Raw genomic sequence first — 25,153 nt, forward strand, 5'->3', positions numbered from 1 at the left:
TATCTCTTCAGCCAACAGCAAGAGGAGAGGCAGCTTACGCTGCTAGGATAGTCATATTGGGACTAAATTTGTAACACACCACTTGAGGAATTTGCACAGGCCAGGTGCAGCTATATATTCACGCCAAAGAACACTTGGGTTCTGATTGACCTACTAGCTAAACTATAAACAACAACACTTGAATCCTACTCATAAGCTTGAGATGTTCACTGAAATTTCAGGGATGAGATCAATAAATTCCTTCCTTACAGTGCCTTACTCTTTCCATTTTTGTAGAGTTTAGGAACATATATTTGGCAGGCTAAGAAGTTAGCAGTGACACCACAATTGCCTCTTCCAGTCATCTCCACTACTGGACTAAATTTCCACAGGCAACTAGAAAAAGACAGGTAATCAGAAGATTTCTTTCTAAAAAACAACCACTTTACATAGTGCACAAAGAGCTGAAGCATAGTGTAGACAGTTTTACTATATGCCACAGCTACAAAAGCAGACGCATGAAGTACAGCTGGTGTAGCTTTGGCTGAATGAGGTTGGCTCAAAAACATAAGCAGTTACGTCCTGTGTGGATCAAAGCAGGCTTATTCAGTGTAGCTGTCCACAGCAGGCAGGCTAGATAACCAATAATTAAAATAAATAGAAATAATAAATAAGCACACAAATATCTGGATCTAAATGTCTAGGAAGCAATATTCTGCAAGTTGCCTTGCCTGAGTCCCAAGGGGACAACCTACTTTCAATGTAAACTACATCTTCCATTTGGCTTGGCTTAGTCATATGGAGAAACTGATAATTCCTCGTTTTGTTTACACACAGGCTTAGAAATCACATGAGGTAACCAAGCAGAAGGCAATTATGGGGTCAGAATTTTAATAAACTAATTTATTTTTTCAGTTCCAAAACCCACTTTGAAATCTTCTTGTACTAGCCACAGCTCAAACTGCTATTCTAATGCAATTTACCTAATGGTAGTCTGAGACAAAGGGAAGTATTCTCATGGCAAAACAAATAGGTACTTATGGCTTTGAAAAGGTTTTCAGAAGAAATTACTGATGCTGTACACTTAAACTTTGACCTTTATTCTAAATTGTTGAAAATTAACCCAAGTATAGCTACTGCAGAATTTGTGGTCTTGCCAAATGCTTTCAGCTGTGCACTTTAGTGCTCACTCAGATGTTAAAGATGTGGGTGAAGTTCTTCATTAGAAAAAAAAAAAAGTAAGCCCATCTTTTTCTCTTCCCTACCCAAAAAAAGTCATGAGCTGGATAGGTATGGATGAAGTGCTCACACTCCTGCCCAGTGAAGATGTCTGGAGAGTGCTCACAAACAAGAAAGGAACTTCAAGAGTGTACATAGCTGTGTAGACTTACAGGTTAGGCAGTGTCCTAGCAAAGGGTGATGCAAGGTCCGACTGGAATTTGCATTTCTCACATCTTGAAGGGGCTGTTTAAAATGTAAGTTAGTGGATGGAGAGGAGCACAGACATAACCATCAGCCTCTTCTCGATGTCTTGGGAGTGATTTGAAGAAAATGCAGCCCTTACCAGTTGGTATAAATTACTCAGAGGTTCATCTGTAGGACAGGACTGGGTCTGAACCAAAAGTGGAGAAAATTACCTCAGCCTCTGGAGCACAGAGGAATAATATCACTCAGTATCCCCAGCTGCTGGTATTAAGTGCTTCTTCCCAGTGTAACAGCCACTCTGGATCTATTTTTGAGTATCTTAACTACCTGCCATATAACTAGGGTGTTGTTGATTCTGAAGGAGGGCAAAGATGCTAATAATTAGGCACTGAAATAGTCACTAGTAACACCCTTTCCTTTGGGATTTTTGTTGAATCATAATGGTTCACCATGCAAAAGGGAAAAATAAAAAACTCACCTATGGTCACATAGCTGCTGGGGTTGTCCTACAGGCTGAGTGCCTGATAGTTACTGATTACTGGACATTACAAAATCAGAGAGTAGTTTGACCAAGTGTAAATAATTCTAGCTAATGTGACAGAAAGAGATATGTGACTTTGATTAAATCTAACAATCGGTAGACACACTTTCAAGTACTAGTGCTGAAGCAGGCTTCATTTGTGACAAGTGTCTTATTGACACTTGTGCTTGTCTCTCTCACAAAAATAGCTACTAATGTACTAACTATTACTCACAAAAATAACTATGAAAGGAAAGGTCTAAAATGTGTGGCGAGGGTGGAATTGGGATTAACGAAAGCCTGGCTTTGAGCCCAGTCTCCAGGAGAGTGTTTCTTAGCTTTCTCAGGGAACATTTGAAAAACCTCCCTGGACTACCACAAAACCTTTGTGGTTAAGCTGCAGGAGAGGCAAACAACACACTGGCAAGATAGCTGGCATTTTTGATACATGGTCTGTTATTGTCTCACAAATTTACAACTCTGCTGCTAGGCTGAACAACATTTTGTAGCCCCCACCCTAATGCCTTGCAGAACAGTGGTAGCTGAGGATCTTTGCCTGCTCAGTGATGCACCCGAGCATGAGGTAAGGCATTTTCCCCTGTTATTTCTCATAATAAGAGTTCACATAAATTTCTAAAAGCATATCTTCTCACTTCTTACACAATAGAAAATTTCTCAAGTAAAATCTATTAGCATACTTCTAATATGTGAAAAGCCTCATTCTCCCTCAGAAAATGTACACTTCATAAGAGATACAGCACTAGTTTCTGTGTTTTTCTCATAATGGACTCCAAATCACACTTGGTGGTTGTCTGAACTGGGATTTGTCTTAAGAGTTTAACTAGATTTCCTTTAAGTAAAATCTAAGTTAAAATCTTACTCCCCACTAAGATATTTTACAGGGTTGGATTGTTTTGGGGTTTTTTGGTTTGTTTTTTGGTTTGGGGGTTTTTGTTTGGTTGGGTTTTGTGTGTGGTGTTTAATTTTTTGTGTGGTGGTGGTTTGGTTTGTTTGTTGTTTGTTTACTTGTTTGGTGGGGGGTTCTGCATTTTATATTTTCTCTGCTTATCCATTGTCACTTTGGGGAAATTAAGAAATCCCCTGACAAAATAAATAAACACAATTAAAACAGTAGTTCAAGTTCTGTCACATACTTCTTTGTGTTCACAGAGGGCTGCACAACGAAAAAGCAGTAGTGAACAGAGGTAGAAAATGGCTGAGCACAAAGCTAACTTAACTCCATGTGGCCATCCTTGCTTCCTTTAAGTAGACAGCCAAAAATGCCCACCATACAGTTGTTCAATTGTGTATGTCAAAAGAAAATAGTATCCACTCAGGTGTAAACTGACTTCTCTCCTGTACTCATAGCATGTGCAACAACCCTCTGCATATTGACTAAGCCTTGTTCTACATAGAAGTCTTAGTGTCATTAGAGAATCACCTTTAAAAATATCTCAAGTTCAGTATTCTAATGGCAGTAGTTATACAAATCTGACTGCAACACCTAATCAAGAGATTTGTCTAGGAGAATGCACAGGGAACTTGATACCTGGTATTTATCTTCATTGATTATAAGCTAGAACTGTAGTGCTCTCTACAACTACCTGAAGGGGGGTTGTAAACAGGCAGAGGTTGGTCTCTTCTCCCAGGCAGCCAGCACCAGAACAAGAGGACACAGTCTCAGGCTGCACCAGGGGAAGTTCAGGCTGGAGGTCAGAAGGAAGTTTTACACAGAGAGAGTGATTGCCCATTGGAATGGACTGCCCGGGGAGGTGGTGGAGTCACCGTCACTGGAGGTGTTCAGGAGGAGACTTGACAGGGTGCTTGCTGCCATGGGTTAGTTGATTAGGTGGTGTTGGGTGATAGGTTGGACACGATGATCTTGAAGGTCTCTTCCAACCTGGTTTATTCTATAATTCTATAATTCTATCTCAGTTTAGCCAGGTTTTGTCCTGTTTTAGCTATTAGAAGGATTTACCACTCTTTTCTCCCTCACTCTGTTTTCTTAGTATTTCATAACTGTTTGTAGGGTAGAGTCTACATATATTTTATATTTTATATGTATATATATTATATATTTATATATTTATATTCATCTATCCCTACATGGGAAGGACACACTATGAATTTGTCTACAGAAGTGCCTATCCATACCTTTCATTATTACTTAAAAGTGAGCTTCTGAGATGCATGCAAGTATTTTCAGTATCTGCAGGAAATAAGCAAGCCAGTGAAACAAAAGCCATCATCTGGTGGTCTAAATAAATTATTAAATAAATAACCATTGACTAAACTTTGATGAGACAGAAAGATTATTTTGCTCAATGCTAATTTCTTCTCAGGCTGAGTAAGGCTGAAGATTCAGACACAGTAAAAGAGCTACATGAAATGGAAAGCAAAAATTCCAGTCAAATAAACACATCCTTAACAATTTGTTATAAATATTTATGTCCATATTAGGGGGGAAAAAATAGCTCATGCAGCAATTTAAGTGACTTATAGTTTATGCCTATTATCATATGATTTTCTGGCTCTGTTTTAGAGAACATTACTTCAAAATTTTCCCCTGGATTCAATCCTCAATAATGTGCATTTTAGAAACTGAAGACAAGTAACTGCCCTTTTTTTATTTTTTCCTCTTGAAAGCAAGAAACAATAAAGGGGAAGAAGAATTTAACAAAAAAAAATAATATCATCTTTTAAAAAGCTGAAGTACCTCTTCAGGATGATGGCTTTAATTGCTGCATGCATCAGCTTATCAAAACTGACTTCTGAGGTTTAAAAGCCTTTTCCCAAAGATTCACAGTGCCCATTAGAAAAGATTTAGTCTTATACATAACACTCAGTTTTGGTCAATTCATATAAGCATATTGGCAAAGTGCCTTAAAGTGGGAACATATGTGCTGAACAGTCACAGAAGTCAAAAGAATTTCATTCACCAATGTGCTTAAATGTGAACTCAGGTTTTCTCTAAAAGCAACATGAAGAAATTGACATTTCCAGGGCATGTTCTTTCAAGCACATACATGCACACACATACAGTCAAACATGCACAAACTGACAAGTGTTTTTCCAAGGACTGTCTACGTTTGAGCTTTTTCTGGTGTTCTTTTCCATAGCCCCATGAGAAATGCAGAAAGAAGCTCCTGAAAGAATACACCCATAGGCACATTAGTGACTTCTGTGAATTTTCGGTGTTTGGATACACTTAAGTGACACAGAAAAACATCTGTTGCGCAGATCTTGACCTTTATAACCCACTTTTGTTTCAGCACACAGCCTACAGCAGTAGCACTGGGGTGCTGAGTGAAGGTAAGGAGTGACTCCCAGTTATTTGCCAGCAACAGATACAAATGAAATAAAAAATATACAGATTAAATACCTCAACAAATAAACAACACCTCAAGAGTAGAAATATGAAATGAACATATATTCATAAAGGCACAATTCAACATTCAGTAAAGTTATGTAAAATTCAGTGTGTATGGAATTCAGTAAATTCATGGTTGCAGAGAGTCTATGGTGTCTCAGCATATTGAATTCCCATCTTCTTCATGGGATTTCTCATAAAAAATATATTTTCACCAAGTTGCTTCCTGCATTATCAGCCCACCACTGATGGAGACTGTAAGTAGTCTTTTTGTCTGGACAGATTTTGTTTGAGAAGCATTCTAATGCATCAGTATAGGGAAAATACATTGAGAGATGGTTAGAAAGTAGTCTCATCAAAGATCCTTATCTGGAGTCTCACAACAAGCATAACAGAGAGTCAGATATTTCCAGATAGTAATTTATCCCATCTGAAGACATCTGTCTAAAATAAGTTGGAGGAAATGGTTTTTTTTCTCTTTCATTTGAAAGTCTAGAGAGCTAGCTTAGTCTAGATAACTGACTTTTAGACATATAAACACCGGGTCAGATGACACCTGGTGCTGGTTATCTCTCCTTATGTTGTTCTAGATCTCGTCTTGACCAAGGAACAAAGAAGTCTGTCAGCCAGCAGCTCCCAGCCTAAGGTCTGGATCCCCTTAAAGTTAGTCATGCAAACTCATGGGAAATTCAAACAGATAAAAGGTGCTCTTCTCCAAATCATTAAAACTCCTCAGTAAAAAAACGCAGAGTTGATGTACAATTATTGGTCCTAGTCTAAATGTTCTGTGTAATGACAAATTACCTCCCAAAAATACAGCAGTCACTTCTGTCCTCACTCTAAATACAAGACATGACGTTGGAAACAGAAGACTAAGTAGCTCTTTCCCAGCATTCCAGTTGTAAACAGCAATACATGTAACTAATTCAGGGAGAGCTGGAAATATGAGCTGTGTCACCACAGAACTGAGCATTATAGCAATCACGGATTGCACATCCCACGGAACCTAGGATAGCATAACAACCCAAATAAGGATGTCGTGACACAGATTAGGTTCACTGTCATTTCCCCCATTACTTTAGAGCTGGACCACAACCCAGGCAATGTTTGAAACCACTTTTTTTTCCCCTCAGCTGTATCTCCTGAGATCTGCTTCTCTAATGGGGGTTTATCAGGAGACATAAGGGAGTTTAAAATTCCACCCCTCACTAGACCTGATCAGGTCAACTAATGGAGAGGATTTATAATAGGGACAACATAGTATTTTCTTCCCAGGATATACCCTTGTCCAAGTACACACTCCAACAGTTAAATGTTTGAACAGACCAGCAAAATTAAGTCTGGAAAGCTCAAGACAGACTCACATTTTCTCTCTTTTCATAAAGGAGAGAAATCTTCACTCACAAATGTCACAACATCTGCATAAAGCAAAAAAATTCTTCTCAAGATATTTGTGAACCTACTCTCTCAGAAGACAAAATAATGATATAATAATTTAATTTTAAAACATATCTATGCTGGGGAGTCACAAAATTGCATTGCAGTGGCCAGTAAAGAGACTAATAGGTGATAGCCAGATATGGAAGCGCCCATCTGCATTCAACAAAGAAAGCGGGGTGGTGATTATCCCTGTGTATGCAGAAACAGAGAGACACAAAACCTTCTGACAGTTTGAAACCTCAATTCAGATTCAGTTTGACTGCCCAGTAAGATTTCTTTTCCTGTCACCTCAACACTGTGTGTCAGCTACAGACTAGGTAGATTCAAGTCTGTCTCCCACCCTCAACTCTGCCATGGGTTCTGGTCCTCACCCTTAATTCACCATCATCATCTCATTTTTTTCCCATTACACAGGAGCAACAGTCATTTATAGCAAGCATTCATAGCCATACATTGGAGATGATAATGTCTATGTGCAAAACATTAATCATTGTCTGTGTACATAACTACTTATTTGTTTGAATTAGTGAGACTGCTGTAACAGTTTCTCTCCTAAGAACGTGGTTCAGCACGCTGATTTCCAGTGTGGGGGTTTTAGCAGAACAGGTTCAGGTCTTCCAGCCTTGTGGTTAAACCTTATAGAGAAACAAACTCTTTATTCTTCATAAAATTTGCAAGAAGGCTGGAAGATTTTTAAATGTTAGAAAACATAAATGTTCCAACTTCCAAAACCTGTTTTCAGGATAAATTACTGGGGGGGGCAGAGTTGGAAAGTTAATTATATACTCTTGGGCAGTACCTCCTTTTTAAAGTACAAAGAGATTAGTTGTGTGGTCAGGTCATCAGGTTTCCACTAATGAGGCCAATTGTCTCATGAACATACTTTAGGAAAAGTTAAAGGAGCAAATGTACTGTAGGTTGACTGGCAGTTCAAAGGCTTGAAAGTCTCTCTGGAATATTTTCCTCTTAAAAAAACTCTGACAGTAACTATGATTCATCAATCAGTGATTTATGTAACCTGGTAGCATTTCACTTTCACTATCCATCAAGTCCCCAAAGTTTTATTGATAATATGCATTGTGTGCAGAGATGTCATTAGGTTAGATACTGGTTGCTAGACAATGTTTAAATGTGATACTTCTGGACTTCCAAAGCACACTTTACTATAGCAAACTCTTCTAAGAGACCTCACTCCTAAAAGGTGTGAAGTAGAAGCTCCAGGAACATGAGCAAACTCTGGGAATCAGGCACATAGCTTGGTATCTACCTGTGACTATGGCTCTCTAGCTACCCTTTCAAAACATGGAACATCTTCATAGGATCCTCCAAGATAGCAAGATTTGCTCAGAAAAGTTTAAGTTGCATGAAATATACATCCTCTTTTGACAACAGAAACTAAAGAATTGATGTCAAATAAGTGCACATTTAAGACTTGTTAATAAAAAAATATTCTTACCTCTAAGATGACAATTTTTATGACTCTTCTAATGGTTCTATTCAACTGCTACAGACTATTATGAGTATTATAAAGGGCAATAAGCTGATATCTGACCTACAGTAGTTTGCTGTAATGCTTCACAACATCAGGGAGAAGATTATGACTGTTTATGACAACTGCTCATGGAGTGATTTAAGAATGTGGTAAGGCTTGAATGACATGAAATCATATGACATGGCCAACATTCTTTATTTTTTCACACAACACCAGTAAGGAAGACAAGTGTGGCAAAGTGATAGCGCTCTAAAATGAAACCAGCCATTTGTAGCTCATGAGAATATATCAGGAAGGGGTACAGGGCCTCTGTGAAGAGTAACAATATAGATGACGACAGAGATTGGAATCAATACAGCTGACCAATATGATGGAGTATTGTTCCTTTATTGTCCCAGTATTGCAGGCCTATGGTGCAGGCCTGTGGTGTGAGTATAGCACAGTAAAGTAAAGCATAGAAGAAGAAGAGAAAGGAAAGGCAGAAGTGCGTATCAGGGGAACTTCTACAACTTATATAAACTCAGAGAGCCTCGTTGGCATAGCTCCATTGGTTCCCTATGAGTGACCACACATCACACTATTATAGATTATTGGTCCAACTACTAACGACACACGAGGTTGTTGATGCAGGTGCATGTCCTGTTGTCCCAAGATAACTTTCTGTGTTTATAGCTACCAGTGCCCTGTTTTAGTTACATGCTGCAGGCACAGCACTGTTTTGCTACACTGCTAGCTGGCTCTGCACTTAAGCTGAGCATGGCCTACCACCATGTCAGCACTGCCAGACTGCTCACACTGCTCGTCACTGGCATTGCCACATAACAATATCAAGAGTCACTAGAGTCCAGAGTCACTAGAGTCCAATGTCACTGGAGACCAGAGTCATTAGAACCATAGCCACTAGCCAGAGGTCTACCACTCCAGCTGGAAATGGATTGTAATCCTCTAAACCAAGGAAAAAGCAAAAATAAGAGAAGACCACCAACGCAGAAAATAATTTATGCAATAGAAAAGACTGAACATACAAACCACAGCTTAGGATACTCATTCTAAATAAAGACTATATACTCAACACCCACAAATTCTGAAGATGCTTATCCTGAACTATGAGCTTTCTCGCTGCACTGCAGCCCTTTCTAGAACCAAACCTATCAGATGACTTACCAGCTTTATTCCATTGAAACCACAGCATTCATTGGCACAATATGTATTAATATGAAATTATTTCAATATGTTAATGACTGAAAATTTCCAGAACCTCAGGGGTTTTTCTGCCTTGTAATAACACAGTGCCTTCAATTTTCCACTGGGTAGTTGGTTCAATAGCAGTTTATTGGGAAACAAAAAATCGTATTTTGAATCATAGAATGGTTTGTGTTGGAAGGAACTTCCAAAGCTCATCTAGTCCAACCACCCTGCAGTCACCAGGAACATCCTCTACTAGATCAGGTTGCTCAGAGTCTTGTCCAGCCTGACCTTGAAGATCTCCAGGGACGGGGCCTCACCTACAACCCTGAGCAACCTGTTTCGGTTTTCCACCACGCTCATGCTAAAGACTCATTCCTAACATCCAATCTAAATCTGTTCTTTAATTTCAAACCACTGCACCTTGTCCTATCAGTACAGACGTTTGGCAACAGTCCTCCTCCAGCCCTCTTTGTAGGCCCTCTTCAGGATGCTATTAGGTCTCCCTGGAACCTTCTCTGAATAACCTCAGCTCCCTCAGCCTGTCCTCATAGAAGAGTTTCAGCCCCCTGATCTTTTTTGTGGCTCTCCTCTGGACCCACTCCATCAGGGGCATGTCCTTCCTGTGTTAAGGGCTCCAGAGCTGGCTGCAGTACTCCAGGTGAGGTCTTAGCAGAGCAATCAGACATATAATTTGCGATTCCTTACGTATGAGAACTCACATTTAAATACTAACTTTTCCACAGCATTCATATTTTCTGTTACCAAGGATAATCTCAGCCAAAAGTGGAGTGGTTGCTAAATGGACAGAAACAGCAATATTTGGTGTAAAAGGTACTTCCACAACAACAAAAAAATCCACTTATTTTTTCCCAGATACATGTGCTGAGGTCCTAAGGAATTTTTGTTGACTTCTTGCAGTTTCATGTACTCACACGTTTCCTGTGCTTAGCAAAACTTTTTCTCATCTCCAGGTAGAATGAAAAGGTCAAGTCTTGCACTCACACAGACACTAATTCAAGCATACAGTAAGTGCAACTCTACTGCATTTCTCTGAAGAAAGGCTATCTTATTTTGCAGCCACATGTGGTGACATACTGTAAATAAGTTAGTGTTTCATGGTTTTGTCAACGTAAATCCTCCTACAAAACTTAGTACACTGCATCTGCCCTTAGTGAAAAATTGTTACCAACATGACTGATTTTCAGTTTAGCACATCTCTCCTTTTTAAAAAGCAGAGAAAATGCCACTATTAATAGCAGAGCTGTCAAGACAGCATCATCTGAAAGACTCAGAGTGTTTCAAGACAAAGCCAGATTGTCATTCTCTTGCTGCAGTTTGAAGGGGGGGTCAGGGGGGGAATGAAGGGAAGTCTGATTATTGAAAGGGAGGTAGTTTAAAAGAAAAGTTAGTTGAAACTTACACACTGAATCAGATAGGAAGGGCTGTGTAGATTTGTTTTGAAAACCAGCAGGTTTTCTTACAGGTGAATTTGCTCTGAACTTCCTAGCAATTCACCTCCACTGAAATAAGCCTGGGGAACATTAAGAGTGGTTCCTGTTCTATTTTCCATATGTGTCTGTTCTCTTTATAAGATGCTGGGGTGGGGAAGAGGATGCAGAGACTTCTAGCAATTCCACTTGCAAACCAGAAGCAGCACTTCCACACATACTTAATTCCTTCATCTTTTTTTTTCTCCACACCACCCCCCCCACCCCCCCACCCCCCCCGCAAAGAATTCAGAGAGTCCTCATTCTCCACATTCAGTAGGATTATACTCACCCTGGACTTTTCTGTAAGGTAGACCTATGCAGTGAGCTAGGATGTGAATTTACATGCACTGACTCAGTAAAGAGGCACTCCAAGCACCATAGCCTTTCTTTTAGCAAAATTGACTCCATAGACTGCTGTAGCAGTGGTATGTATACAACACAGCAATACATTTGGAAGCTGAATACCTTTTGATAGATGAATTCTAATAGACTAACTTCAGAGAATGATCATAGCAGGATGGCTTAAGTTATCAGAAAGTAAGAACAGTAGTACTATTTCATATTCCTTGTTTACCATTAACAGCATCTGGAGCCCTTGTAAGTAGCCTTGACAACCAAAGAAGAATTCTGCTTTTGCTTATACATCTGGAAGGAGGTTGCAGAAGAGACAAGGAAGAGGAAAACAAGAATGTAACCCTTTTGTGGTATTCAAAGGTAAATTTTTGGATGTAAGCTAATTTGAGTCATGCAATTAACACTATAGGGAGGAATGGCATTAGGAACTATAAGTCATCAGTCACTGCACTGTCAATTCTGACTTTTCTGATCTAAACATGAGGTTTATTTTTCTTGCTTGGAAGACTCCCAGCTCTAGAATCTGATTCAATACAAACTCTGCTTGCTCTCAGAGCAATCACTAGCAATAGCCCTTTGAGGCTAGATCATTGTCCTAACAATGGCATGAGCTGAGTAGCACAATGCATCACAAAGTCATATTTAAGGCATTAACTATTTAAGTGACTTCTTTCCACCTGCTAGTCAACTCTATAAATTGCCACTGCAGGATAAATTATTAGCTTTGCTTTGCTTCATCCACATTTCTCTCACAGGTTTAGCATAGTTTCTTGGGATTAACAAAAAGAGCTCTTTGTGGTTTTGTCAGTGCTGAAATAACCCACATCCAACAGGAGCAACAAGGAAAGGTGTGCTAGCAAAAGGATATTTGACAAAACAACATTTGAACAAAGCAGACACACATAGCTCAAGTGCTAACACTAGCAAATTATGACTCCAGACATCAGAAAATAAAAGCATTGTAATATTCTTCAACCAAGCAAGAAATACTGGGAAGAGAGTATTATAGACAACATTATTAGACTTTGACATTCAAATGCAAAAATCTAGGGAATGCTCCAGTTTCCTAATCATAGGTATCTAGTGTATTTCTAGATTTCCTTTATGTTGCACCTAGTCTGCATTTGCTACAGAAGTGTCCTACTGAAACAATTTTCTCAGATGACATGAAAACATTCTGCTGAAGTCACAATAGCTAGAAGCAATGACACATAGATGCACCCTTCTGTTTCATTGCTGGTAACATTTACCCTGATTCATATTAATGATGCTGTTGTTATGATTTCTGCTTTATTCAAAAAATTGGAATATGCTCATCTCAGGTTAATGCCTCAGGCTTTTCCTTTCCTGGTTTGATACAACAGGAAAACTAAACCATGACTTAGTCACACACTTATGGTTACAGGTAACTGAGCAACAATGTAATTTGCTGGAGACATTTACCTACAGAGCGTAGCGAGCATCCGCTAAAGTGCATGCAACAACTAATGTGGCTTTTTGTCACCCTCACGAATGGGAAAGAGACATCCATTACTGAAAGTCTTAATGAGTGTTTTTAATGATGCTAAGCAAATGTGGGACACAGAAACTGAAAAGCAGCCATTAAAAGTGAGCACCAGCTGTCCAGCAGGTGTCAAGAATAGCTTAAGAGTAAGGTAAATATGAGAAAGGCAGGTAGACAACTTCAAATGCTAGGAACTGAATACATGACAGAGTTAAAGCACCCCTAGTGGAATTTGTGTCACATACATTTAGACAACTGCAGTGTAAACATCTGTATTGAAGAGAGTCAACCAAGGCTGGGTTTGTGTCAATAAGAGAAAAGTTACAAATCATCTGAGCTATTTCAGACATCTGCATTAGAAACAGGCATTAAAATGGTCTCTCTACTCATTTCACTTTTAGTCAGATAATCTCCACTCCCTACTCAAGCAGAAACTTGAGATGAGGCTGGTTGCCTGTTCCTCTGCTGCCAGTACCTTACAGTGCAGAGCATGTTTATCATCTTGCAACTCATGATGTCTATGCAGGTAGTATCCAGAAGGAACTGGAGCATTGGTGTACCATATTTTCTGGATTCTCTGACAACCTCAGCTCTTGTGACCACTAATACTTCGGACAAATCCTTCTATACATGCTTAAACACCAGTACAAATATGTAAAACTTGTGCATACCTACCCAGGATAGAATTAGTCATGATTTTCTTTACTGAGAATACTTGATATTTTCCTTAGGCTGAGAAGATTTGTAATGCACACTAATAAACTGGGGGGGGGTTGAGGATCAATCTTAAGGAATTTTGTTAGTGATAAAAATAGTTTTCTAACCACTTCACTGAATGGTACCAGCTGCATAGTACTTAGTGCTAGGTTCTTGAAATTTGAATTATGAATAGTTCTGCTGTCAAACAGATTCCACAGTTTCACATTCTGCTCTTGTTTGTGCGGAAGAACACTACTCCTCCCTAAGAGAACTTGTAACAGAAGCCTTAATGCCTTAATTTTGTTCACATTACATGTGACTAATACATTTTGCTGACTCTGCCAAAATGCTGAGTGGCCCAGGAGGCAAGTAATGGTCCTGCAGCACCATAAGCTCAGTTTCACACCACAAAGCACTCAAGGATCAGCCTTTCTCTTCTTTAACAAGGGGAGCTGTGCAGTCCTGGAGATGGGGAGGAATAACCCCATGCATCAGTGCAGGTTAGGGGTTGACCTGCTGGAAAGCAGCTCTGTGAAGAAGGACCTGGGAGTGCTGGTGGACAACAAATTAACCATGAGCCAGCAGTATGCCTTTGTGACTAAGAAGGTCAGTGGTCTTCTGGGGTGCATTAAGAAGAATGTGACCAGCAGGTGGAGGGAGATTTTCCTCTCCTTCTACTCTGCCCTAGTGAGTCCATATCGGGAGTACCATCTCCACTCATGGGCTCCCCAGTTCAAGAGAGACAGGGAACTACAGGAAAGAGTACAACAGCGGGCCACAAAGGTGATCAGGGGACCAGAACATCTATCCTATGAGGAAAGACCAAGAGACCTGGGGCTCTTTAGCCTGAAAAAAGAAAAAGACTGAGAGGGGATCTTATCAATGCTTACAAATATCTAAAGGTTTTTTAAATCAGGTTAAAATGTAACTATCCCAGCTAAACATTCCTTCTGTATTCAACTCAAGTAGCACAGATGCATGAAAAGAACCAGCATTGTAGTTTTATCCAATTAGGTGAAGAACTAGTGATACAAGTGTTACAGGCCCCCTTACAAGAAGGGGGCTTCCAGGTAAAGCAATACACATGGCATTGGAGCAGCTATGAAATAATTCTTGCTCTCTGGCAGTGTGGAAGATGCACATGATAACTTCTTAGCACAGAAGACTTTGCCTGGGCCTTTGTGCCAGCATCACAATCTCCATAAATAATTGAAAAACCTGTTTTCCATTTGGGCACCTAAAGGTAACTAATGAGATAGTACAAAAAAATATTCCCACAGAAATTGTGGGAAAATATTTCTAATGTGTGTCCTTGAATCTGCAACGGGTAATTCACTAACACCAATTGGACTAAATGACCTTTGGAGGTCCCTTCCAACCCAAAGCATTCTATGATTCTCTTTAGCTAAAAGCTGTATGCATATAGTATAGTATAATATCAGTCAGGGTTGGAAGGGACCACAAGGATCATCTAGTGCCAACCCCCCTGCCATGGGCAGGGACACCCCACACTAGATCAGGCTGGCCAGAGCCTCATCCAGCCTGGGCTTAAACACCTCCAGGGACAGGGCCCCAACCACCTCCCTGGACAACCCATTCCAGGGCTTCACCACTCTCATGGTGAAGAACCTCCTTCTCACCTCCAGCCTGAATCTCCCCACCTCCAGCTTCATTCCATTCCCCCTAGTCCTATCACTACCTGAGATCCTGAGAAGTCCTTCCCCAGCCTTCCTGTAGGCCCCCTTCAGATACTGGAAGGCCACAATGAGGTCACCTCGGAACCTTCTCTTCTGCAGACTGAAAAGCCCCAACTCCTTCAGTCTGTCCTCATAGGAGAGGTGTTCCAGCCCTCTGATCATCCTTATGGCCCATCTCTGGACACATTCCAGCCTGTCCATATCCCTCTTGTAATAGGGGCTCCAGAACTGGACACAGTACTCCAGGTGGGATCTCACCAGAGCGGAGTAGAGGGGGAGAATCACCTCCCTTGACCTGCTGGCCACACTTCTCTTGATGCAGCCCAGGATCTGATTTGCTTTCTGGGCTACAAGTGCACATTGAGAGCTCATGTTGAGCTTCTCCTCCACCAGCACCCCCAAGTCTCTCTTCTCTGGGCTGCATGTATTCCCCTGAACCACAGACTACACACACTACAGAAATAACTTTGCATAGGTAGCCTTTATTCTGGCCATCCCTAGCTTCTTAATCCTAGGTTTCCTTTCTGAAGAACATAAATTAACACAACTTTCATGCATGACATAGGGAATCTACCAGTGTTAGCAAAACATCATGATTTTACATCAGTAATGACAGAATTTTCATTCATATTCATACTCCACTGAAAAATGTACATGAATTCTACCTTGTTACCCTGAGTGATCACCCTGTCAGCTTAAAAAATGTTCCCTCTTTTCTTATTCCTCACACAGCTTTTATACCTTCAAGCATTTTTTTCTATTGTGATCATTATGCACTTCTACAGCAAACCTCCACAAATCTAACTGTTGTATGTTTTCTAAGACAGATCTTTTCTTATATTTCAGTTACTGATTATCTGATGTTTCATTTACTCTTCCTTTCTTTTGTAACTTCTGTTACCTTATTTAGCCCTTGCAAACGCCCACAGGGAATATTACCTCAGAATCTTATCAGAACTGTAAAACTGAGGCTACAATATGTTATTACAGCATCTTCATGAGGGCATCCTGCATATACCTGGTTAATATTTACTGATGTGCTAATGCAATAGTGACCTATCTGCCTCTGCTCCCCTCTGGGGTACTTTCTATCTATAGGGATAGGAAATAATGACAGTCTCTCTGTGCTGCCTGATGTCAGAGCTGAGAAAGGTGTGAAGGGTATATAAGAGCCGTATTACTTGGCAGCAAGGAAGGGGGGAAAGGGATACTCCAGAGCTAGATGCAAGCGTGGAATTGTTGTGTGCACCCTTCTTGCTAACACAGGTGTGCTTCTCCACTTAGCTCCCTGACCACCAAAAGGTAAACAATTTCCCTTTTTTCCTTACTTAAAAAGCAGTGCAACAGATGTGCTTTCAGGAAAGCACAGTATTTTTTGTCATTAATCAACAGCATTTTTCAGGCTAAAATAACTTCAAGGCAAATTGCACCCAGGACCAGAATTTTGAGACATGGACTTACTGGGAAATGTAAACCAGAGAGAAGGGAAAGGATTGAAACTACTAGAGGAAAAATTAACATTTACTGTTGAGAGCTATCTGTCTGAAGCTGCATTGTGTCACTAAACTTGACAAGGATCATTTTTTTTTTACTGTAGCCTGTGAAACAGACTAGCTGCTGTTGATTCAGGACAGAATGGGCACCAGTAATAGGATATGCTGAAGAGCATTTTTGGTTTGCATTCAGGTTTGATTCATTATTCTTTTCAGAAAGTTTGGAAGCAGCAATGTGCAACCTAAAGCTGTCGGTCTTCTTCATTGCACTTTCTGTCACTCTGAGCTGTTTGGAAGCTACACCTATTGAAAAGTGAGTAATAAATAATCATATTTATTTCTTTTTAGGGGAAAAAATCAGATTATTGTACTAATTGCTGTCATGTCTCAACATGAGCAAAATCAGAGCTGTTCAATTTCACAGGGTATTTTATTGTCGTTCTAAGATTACTATCTGTGGCTGATGGTCTCTCTGATGATACTTCCAAGAGACAAGGATGGATATTGCCAGCAACATCACAGAATACAGGCTCAAGGTTTAGTGAGGAAATGCCAGAACAACCAGCAGCACAGACAAAAAGGTATTGATTTTCCTTGTTTCTTCTAGTCATATCAGTCAGGATTAAATTATGATGTAAATTTTGTGCCAGTGGTATTCTGTTACTTAAAGACTCTCTTTGTATCTGTTGTTTATTAACAAAAAAATCAAAACAAAACAAAATAAAACTAGCTTAAAATATTCTTCTTCTAAATAGAGCCATTCTGTAAGTATTCAGGGTAGAAAGTGAGATCCAGAGACAAAAGCTGCAAGTCATTTAACAGCTTTACAATTGCAATGGTTTCATAAAGAAGGAAAAAAACCAACAACTATGATTTCTGCATTAACATGAAAAGTGTCTCTTTAAAGGGCTTATTCAAGTTTATCATATTTCTAAGCCTGAAGGATAAATATATATATATATATAAACACACACTCACCATTCTTAATAATACTAATACTCTGATGCAATTGAATTACTTTATAACACAACTAGTTCCTTTATGTAGGTAGCATTTCATTACAGAGCTAAATACCAGTTTCATCACGGGAAGAAGGAAAAGAAGCAATTGGCTCTGACAGAATTTAACTAATCTGAAATTCATTCATGTTTATAAATCCATTAATCCAATTTCAGGTAATTTTTACTAAAAAAAAAATTGCATTTGCAATTTGTACTAAAAGGTAAGCAGCACCGAGAACTATTCTAACAGTTCATCAGGCTTTTGAGTGAATTTCTTTCAATGACAATTCTGTTATGGATAGATTGGATACATCTATGTGTCTGTCTAGTTACCTGCTCCTTTCTCTCCAAATCTGTTGTTTTACAAGTCATTATTATACGACAATTTGGTTATCTTCCAAAATAATTTTTGAATCTAAGTTCCCACATTTTTACAGTTATTAAAACAACAACAACGACAAAACCCAAACAAGAAGGCTGGGGAGGGATTTCTCAGGATGTCAGGTAGTGATAGGACTAGGGGGAATGGAATGAAGATGGAGGTGGGGAGATTCAGGCTGGAGGTGAGGAGGAAGTTCTTCACCATGAGAGTGGTGAAGCCCTGGAATGGGTTGTCCAGGGAGGTGGTTGGGGCCCTGTCCCTGGAGGTGTTTAAGACCAGGCTGGATGAGGCTCTGGCCAGCCTGATCTAGTGTGGAGTGTCCCTGCCCATGGCAGGGGGGTTGGAAGTAGATGATCCTAGTGGTCCCTTCCAACCCTGACTGATACTATGATACTATGATAATAGTAATACTCAACCACAAGGCATCACCTTTAAGAGTGTGGTTTGCCTTATCTGCTTTTCTGGGACCTTGATTTACAGTGTCTACCTGGGTAAACTTCTCACTGAAGCATACCTTCTACAGATCAGAGAGCTAACAGACATAGTGAGTTCAGTCAGGCAAGACACCATCTAGAAATCTAGTAGCTTCCTGTAAGGACTGGGGTTTTAATCTTGGAGGATCAGGGCCTGGTTTTGTAACTTTAACAAAAGAGAATTCTGCCTCCACAAATAAATCAGGATTTCCATGAGGACAAGTTGCTGTTTGAACTTCATTTATTAAGGGCTTGATTCAATTCTTTGTAAGACAATGGAAACGGCCATTAAGACATGCCAGAAGCTATATCAAGACTTAACCAACCATTTTCTTTAGACACAATTATATCATTTAAATATTAATTGCTTAGAAATCGCTGCCTATTTGCCAACAAAGAACCAGTATAATAGAGACATTTCTCTCACAATTGCTATTCCAGAAGGACTTTTGGATTAATCCTAAAAACTCTGAAAGAAGAGATTACATTTTAGATTTAGTCAATTGATAGGAAAATTTACTCAATACTCAGAGTTTGGAACTGGGAATTTGCCACCCTTTACAGTAATTTTTTGCTCCTCCTCTTGTTACATGAACCTGAAGAAACCCAAATAAATTAGCAATAAACTTAATAAGCAATCTCAGCATGCAGGTACTCCTGTCTGAAGGAGCAACATAGCTGCCTAAGAAACAAGTTTGAAAACCCAAGCTCTCTCAAGTAAACCGTTTTATTGTGATCAAGAAATTATGTAAATCAATCTCATGCTCCAGAAGTTCTACACAGAGTTCTGTAAATGGTTCATTGGTTTTGACCATGAAATGTTCTTTTTAGATATGGATTCTTCCATGGACACTGTAAAGGCTCATCCAACAAATTATTATTTTCTATTACAACAGCACTTTCAGGTGTTTCAGCACCAATGAGGCTGCTTTTTAGTAGTCAAGAAGTCTTTGCTTTGACAGCAAAATCTTAAGGAGTACTGAAGCCAAGAGAACCTGGTCTCCTGACATGTGGTGCAGTTGGGAGAAAAAAATCTCTAGGCTCAGTCCATGTGATGTGGACTGGTAGATTACTGTTCAGTCAGAGCAATATGTGATTCTGTGGGAACAAGAGAACTAAATAAATGTTAGTGACTGTCGTTATGTTAGTAATCCTCACGATATCAGCAAGAGCTGTGAATAGATGTAGAAGTTCAGCTTCAAGCTAAACATTTAGTCATTGTTTTCCCTTACTGTCTTAACTATACTATCATTACAGGGTTTCTAGATGTCATAAACTGCTATGCAGAATATCAATAAAAATGACATATGACTGCTAAGGTATTTGCATTTAAATAACCCCTATTAGTAACACTGATAATAGCATACAGCACACGATTTTTTTTCAGGCACAAAGTAGGTGGCAGGAAGATTGTAACGTTCCTGTATTGGTGCACGTATTAAAAGAACTCCCACATCAGCACAGCTCTAATGCCTGTTAGAAGTGGCACCCTTGATTGCTCATAATTTGACTTCATCTTGGCTCTTCTTTGTTTACCTTAGCAGTCACCACCTGGAGAAGCGGAAATGCAACACCGCTACGTGTGTGACACAACGCTTGGCTGACTTCTTAGTTCGTTCCAGCAACAGCATCGGGGCAATTTACTCACCTACCAATGTAGGGTCCAACACATATGGAAAGAGGGACACAGCTGGGCTTTTGAGCAGAGAATCCCAGAACAATGCACAGCTTTAGGGTGTTCAAGTGACTACTGATACAGTTTTCATAACTCAATTTTTAATGTATCAATAACCTCTTGGTCATTTATAACTTGTACAGTCTTAACAGTGCCTTGTTATCCGTGTGTGCTTCTGTGTGGGTATGTGATTTATGTTCATCATTTCACTATGCATGTACAATGACATGCATAGGCTATTGTTTCAGCTCCGTTCAGAACTCCAGAAATTTGCTTGTCAAACTCCTTTGTAAAAGAATAAATATACATATAACATGATAATAAATGGAAAAGTAATTGCAACAGGGTTTTTTTTAATTATTATTACTATTATTAAAAGGATGAAAAAGATAACCATGATGTGTGTCTTTATAGTCACAGTTTGATGAGAGAAAGAAGTCATCTGAACTAAGACCAATAAAAATCAGAGTGCTAAGAGAAGTTATTCCCTAATGAAGATTGCCTGGGTTTAAAACATCTATGGTATTTTGTTTTGGTCCCTTCCAGCCCCTAACATTCTGTGATTCTGTGGACTGAAAGGAAAACTAGGCAAGGCTGGAGGGGCTACATTGTGCATATGATTACACTAGCTGCTTAATGTCTTTCCACCTTAACATGCATTAAGTAAGTAGAAGTGGTCATGCAGCACAGATTTCTGTATGTACTGAGCATGGGATTTCAAGAAATTACTGCTCTTACTTTAAGATGGTATCAGTAAAACATAAGCATAATGGCCATTACTCCTTTTTAATATGAATAAAAGAAAACTCAGTTAGCAAGCTAGCAGAAATGCCTATCCTTTCGTATTCTTTTCCTTGACCTGGAGTGACAAAGGGAAGAGACAAAACCAGTGGGCAGTTCAGGCATCAAAATTTAGCACACAAAGGGTACATTTGCCTCCTGACATACTTAAATTGCTACCAAAATCCAGGAATCCAGTTTAGAGATGAGTGGACCTCAGTGGAAATTTGAGGGTATTATTTTTATGCTACCTCTTCCCAGTGTCAGTGCAGGCTTAACAAACATGCCTGTGCTTTTAAAGTGTTAAGTGAACTTTCACAGAAGTGAAAATCTGTATCACAGGATGGTTGTTTTGTCCATCATTTCCTCTGTGAAGTGTTCACTATCACAGAATCGTAGAATGGTTTGGGTTGGAAGGGACCTCCAAAGGCCATCTAGTTGAACCACCCAGCAGTGAGCAGGGACATCCTCTACTACATCAGAGGCTTGTCCAACCAGACCTTGAAGGTCTCCAGGGATGAGGCCCCAACTACCTCCCTGGGCAACCTGCTGCAGTATTCTACCACCCTCATCATGGTGCAAAACTTATTCCTAACATCCAATCTAAATCTCCTCTAATTTCAAACCATTGTCCCTCACCCTATCACTACAGACCTTTGGCAACAGTCCCTCTCCAGCCTTCTTGTAGGCTTCCTTCAGGTACCGGAAGGCTGCTATTAGGTCTCCCTGGAGCATTCTGTTCTCCAGGCTGAACAAGCCTGGCTCCCTCAGCCTGTCCTTGTCGCAGAGGTGCTCCAGCCCACTGATCATTTGCAATCATCTGAAAAACACGACTGTCTCATTATGAAAAACATTCAGGAGGAGCTTAGTGCTGGAGAAACAAGTGAAACCTTAAAAAATGTGTTCAGTTACATTATTTTTCTTTTAAAGAATGTCTCAAAATGTGAACATTTTTGCTAAATTTAGTGTTAAATGGCATATTCCTTTCATTTTACAAATAATACCTTTTACAGATATTGCTGCAGAAGTGTTACTGATTGTTCTCTTTGCCAAGTTTTAGTCTTTATTGCTGTCCTACTGAATATTTATTCTGAAAGTTACTGATGAAACCATTCAGATGGTATTAAACTCATTTCTGCTGGCACGAAATGCTTTCTGTTCAAGCTACTTCTGAGATATGTTATACAGCCACTTATGGATATAATTTTTTTTCCAGATAAAATATTTGCTTTACAGAAAAGAAATGAGAAAGTGACATGGTATCACTCAAGTGTCACTATGTTATTTGCACAGAGGAGTAACCAGGTGGAGCCTTCACTGTGGCTGGATGCCAATTTCTAGGCTGATCCCAGCCTGAAATACATGCAAAGCTTTACCCATCATTTTCTGCTCTTTAAGCTTCCATTTGATAAATCAAAACAAAGCCCAGAGTTTCTGAGCATGGGTTCAGTGTAATTGAACAGACTACCCAGAAAGGTTGTGGAGTTTCCTTCTCTGGAGACATTCAAAACCCACCTGGATGCATTCCCATGTGACCTACTCTAGGGGATCCTTCCCTGGCAGGAAGGTTGGACATGATCTGTTGAGGTCGCTTACAACCCCTAACATTCTGTCAGTCTGTGATTTTCTGCTTTATGTACTCCTGAACCTGGTGGATTTGATACTAACATCTATTTAACATTTTTGCCCTATTTGGCAATAACTGAAAAATGCTACTTATCTCCCGAAGCAGTGAAACAACAGAGAGGGATAAGAGATAGATCAATAGCTCAGCAGGGGACCACCTCACCTATCTTTAGCGGCTTTTTGTCTAATCGGTTGTCAATGCTGTCCTGCTTTTTGGTGGAAAAAGACAGCTACTTCCAATTTATCTCAGCTTAGATGTCTATTTCCAGATGGCATGAATCACACTCTTGAAGTGCCTCCACCTCTTAATTGGTGATAGTGTCTAGACAATTAGCTGAAAACGAGCACTTAACTTTAAGATGAGTGAGGTGACACTAATCCCTTACACAATTTGTGTGAGCAGTCTAAGCTAAAATAAAAAAGTTTGGCATGCACACACACACACACACAAAAATTAAAACTGAAAAAACACCTCAGGGTCCAAGCCATCAGAGTGATAAACTCTCATATTTTGAACTACACTAGTTAATTCATCAACCACGGCAACGTGATAAACTGCCTACAATGGGTTAATGGGTCGATGGGTTGATGGGCTGATGGGTTGGACGTGATGATCTTGAAGGTCTCTTCCAACCTGGTTTGGCTTATTCTAAAATAAAGGTTTATTCTATAGCAACCTCTACTAAGTAAATTAGCAAGAGCTTTATCACAATACTTGTTTCCCAGTATATACCCTTGACAACACAGCTCTGCTACCCCTCCTCTTGCTTTGTAGTTACCACAACTGCAATTAGACATTTTATGGAAGAAGAAGGTAGTCACTGTAAGCCTGGATACAAGCATAATCCTGACAGAATGAACCAGGGAGGTTCAGGCTGGAGGTTAGGAGGAAGTTTTACACAGAGAGAGAGATTGCCCATTGCAATGGGCTGCCTGAGGAGGTGGTGTAGTCCCCATCACTGGAGGTGTTCAGGAGGAGACTTGATAGGGTGCTTGGTGCCATGGTTATAGTTGATTAGGTGGTGTTGGATGATGGGTTGGACATGATGATCTTGAAGGTCTCTTCCAACCTGGTTCATTCTATTCTATTCTATTCTATTCTATTCTATTCTATTCTATTCTATTCTATTCTATTCTATTCTAATCAAGAATCATCCAGTTCCAAGCCCCCTGCCATGGGCAGGGACACCTCACACTACATCAGGTTGCTCAGAGCCACATCCAGCCTGGCCTTCAAAACCTTCAGGGACGAAGCTTCCACCACCTCCCTGGGCAACCTGTTCCCGTGTCTCACCACCCTCATGGGGAAGAACTTCTTCCTAACATCCAATCTGAATCTACCATTTCTAGCTGTTTTTCTATTCCCCCTAGTCCCATCATTACCTGACACCCTAAAAAGTCCCTCACCAGCTTTCTTGTAGGCCCCTTAAGAAAATGGAAGGCCACAATAAGGTCTCCTCAGAGCCTTCTTTACTCCAGATTGAACAGCCCCAACACCCTCAGTCATAGGAGAGGTGCTCCAGCTCTCTAATCATTCTTGTCCTTAATTAGATCCAGTTAAGAAGTGTTTCTCTAACTAAAACCTACTTTCCTATCAAAATGTTAAACAAACTTCTCAAGCTAGGAACCAGAGATGTCATCCTGACTTCAGAAGCGCACGGAAGAACAAGACAATGGTGGTAAGACAATCAAAACTGCCGTTCATCAGGCAACAAATTTTCTCCTTGAATGTTAAAACATCTGAAGAGAAAGAACAAAGTGGCACGCATTTTGATCCTAACAATAGGGGATGATTTGAGTAACAGTCATGCCACAAAGTCACTATTTCCTAGAAAGGGCTTTATAAATTTTAAATAATAAAAAAAAAAAGCTTGATTATTATTCAAATTAAAACTTAGCTCTGCCCCTACTTTTTTCCCCTCTACTTTAAAAGATTCTTTTTTTCAATCCTGCATTAAAGACAGTGAAATGTATTGCTTCTTATAGGCTATTTTACAACATCCTTAATGTAAATGATTACTGCACAGGTAGCTTGAGTTCTGCTGTGGAACAACTGGTGGCACCAAGGGTGATAGGAAGTGAGTAAATTGAATTTCTTTAGTGCCAAGTTTGGATTAATGCATCACCTATGTAGTGGGTTAGGGGGTTTTGTTGTTGTTTTCAAAAGTAATTAAAATATGTGCTACAGGCTGGGGGCAGAGTGGCTGGAGAGTGGCCAGGCAGAGAGGGACCTGGGGGTGCTGGTTGATGGTAGGCTGAACATGAGCCTGCAGTGTGCCCAGGCAGCCAAGAGGGCCAATGGCATCCTGGCCTGTATCAGGCCAGCAGGAGCAGGGAGGTCATTCTGCCCCTGTACACTGCACTGGTTAGGCCACACCTCGAGTACTGTGTCCAGTTCTGGGTCCCGCAGTTTAGGAAGGATGTTGACTTGCTGGAAGGTATCCAGAGAAGGGCAACAAGGTGGTGAGGGGTTTGGAACTGAGGGAGCTGGGGTTGCTTAGTCTGGAGAGGAGGAGGCTTAGGGGAGACCTTATTGCTGTCTACAACTACCTGAAGGGAGGTTGT

The 25,153-nt window shown here is 40.1% G+C and overlaps 1 protein-coding gene across 7 annotated transcripts; it reads left to right on the top strand.

Moving 5' to 3' along the window:
- The first annotated feature begins 2,077 nt into the window (after positions 1–2,077).
- IAPP (islet amyloid polypeptide) lies at positions 2,078–22,179 on the top strand. Of its 7 annotated transcripts, none has more exons than XM_068141667.1 (6): positions 2,078–2,507; positions 5,197–5,236; positions 11,488–11,618; positions 16,868–16,964; positions 17,098–17,232; positions 20,049–22,179. In XM_068141667.1, exons 4-6 carry the CDS (start codon positions 16,885–16,887, stop codon positions 20,239–20,241), a joined length of 408 nt encoding a protein of 135 aa, XP_067997768.1. In that variant the 5' UTR covers positions 2,078–2,507; positions 5,197–5,236; positions 11,488–11,618; positions 16,868–16,884; the 3' UTR covers positions 20,242–22,179. The 7 variants fall into 7 exon arrangements, with proteins under 7 accessions (XP_067997768.1, XP_067997770.1, XP_067997767.1 ...); XM_068141669.1 differs by lacking the exon at positions 5,197–5,236 and adding an exon at positions 10,386–10,439; XM_068141666.1 differs by lacking the exon at positions 5,197–5,236.
- The last annotated feature ends 2,974 nt before the right edge of the window (positions 22,180–25,153 follow it).

The sequence above is a fragment of the Melanerpes formicivorus genome, unplaced genomic scaffold (assembly GCF_026170545.1).
Source record: "Melanerpes formicivorus ecotype bairdi unplaced genomic scaffold, bMelFor1.0.p_v2 SCAF_8, whole genome shotgun sequence".
Lineage (NCBI taxonomy): Eukaryota > Metazoa > Chordata > Aves > Piciformes > Picidae > Melanerpes > Melanerpes formicivorus.

What these genes read in the sequence shown, in the direction of transcription:
- IAPP (XM_068141667.1), top strand. Translation starts at nt 16,885, where the DNA reads ATGTGCAACCTAAAGCTGTCGGTCTTCTTCATTGCACTTTCTGTCACT. An exon ending in GAAGCTACACCTATTGAAAA is followed by an intron (nt 16,965 to 17,097) that starts GTGAGTAATAAA and finishes TGTCGTTCTAAG; the next exon opens with ATTACTATCTGTGGCTGATG. An exon ending in CCAGCAGCACAGACAAAAAG is followed by an intron (nt 17,233 to 20,048) that starts GTATTGATTTTC and finishes TGTTTACCTTAG; the next exon opens with CAGTCACCACCTGGAGAAGC.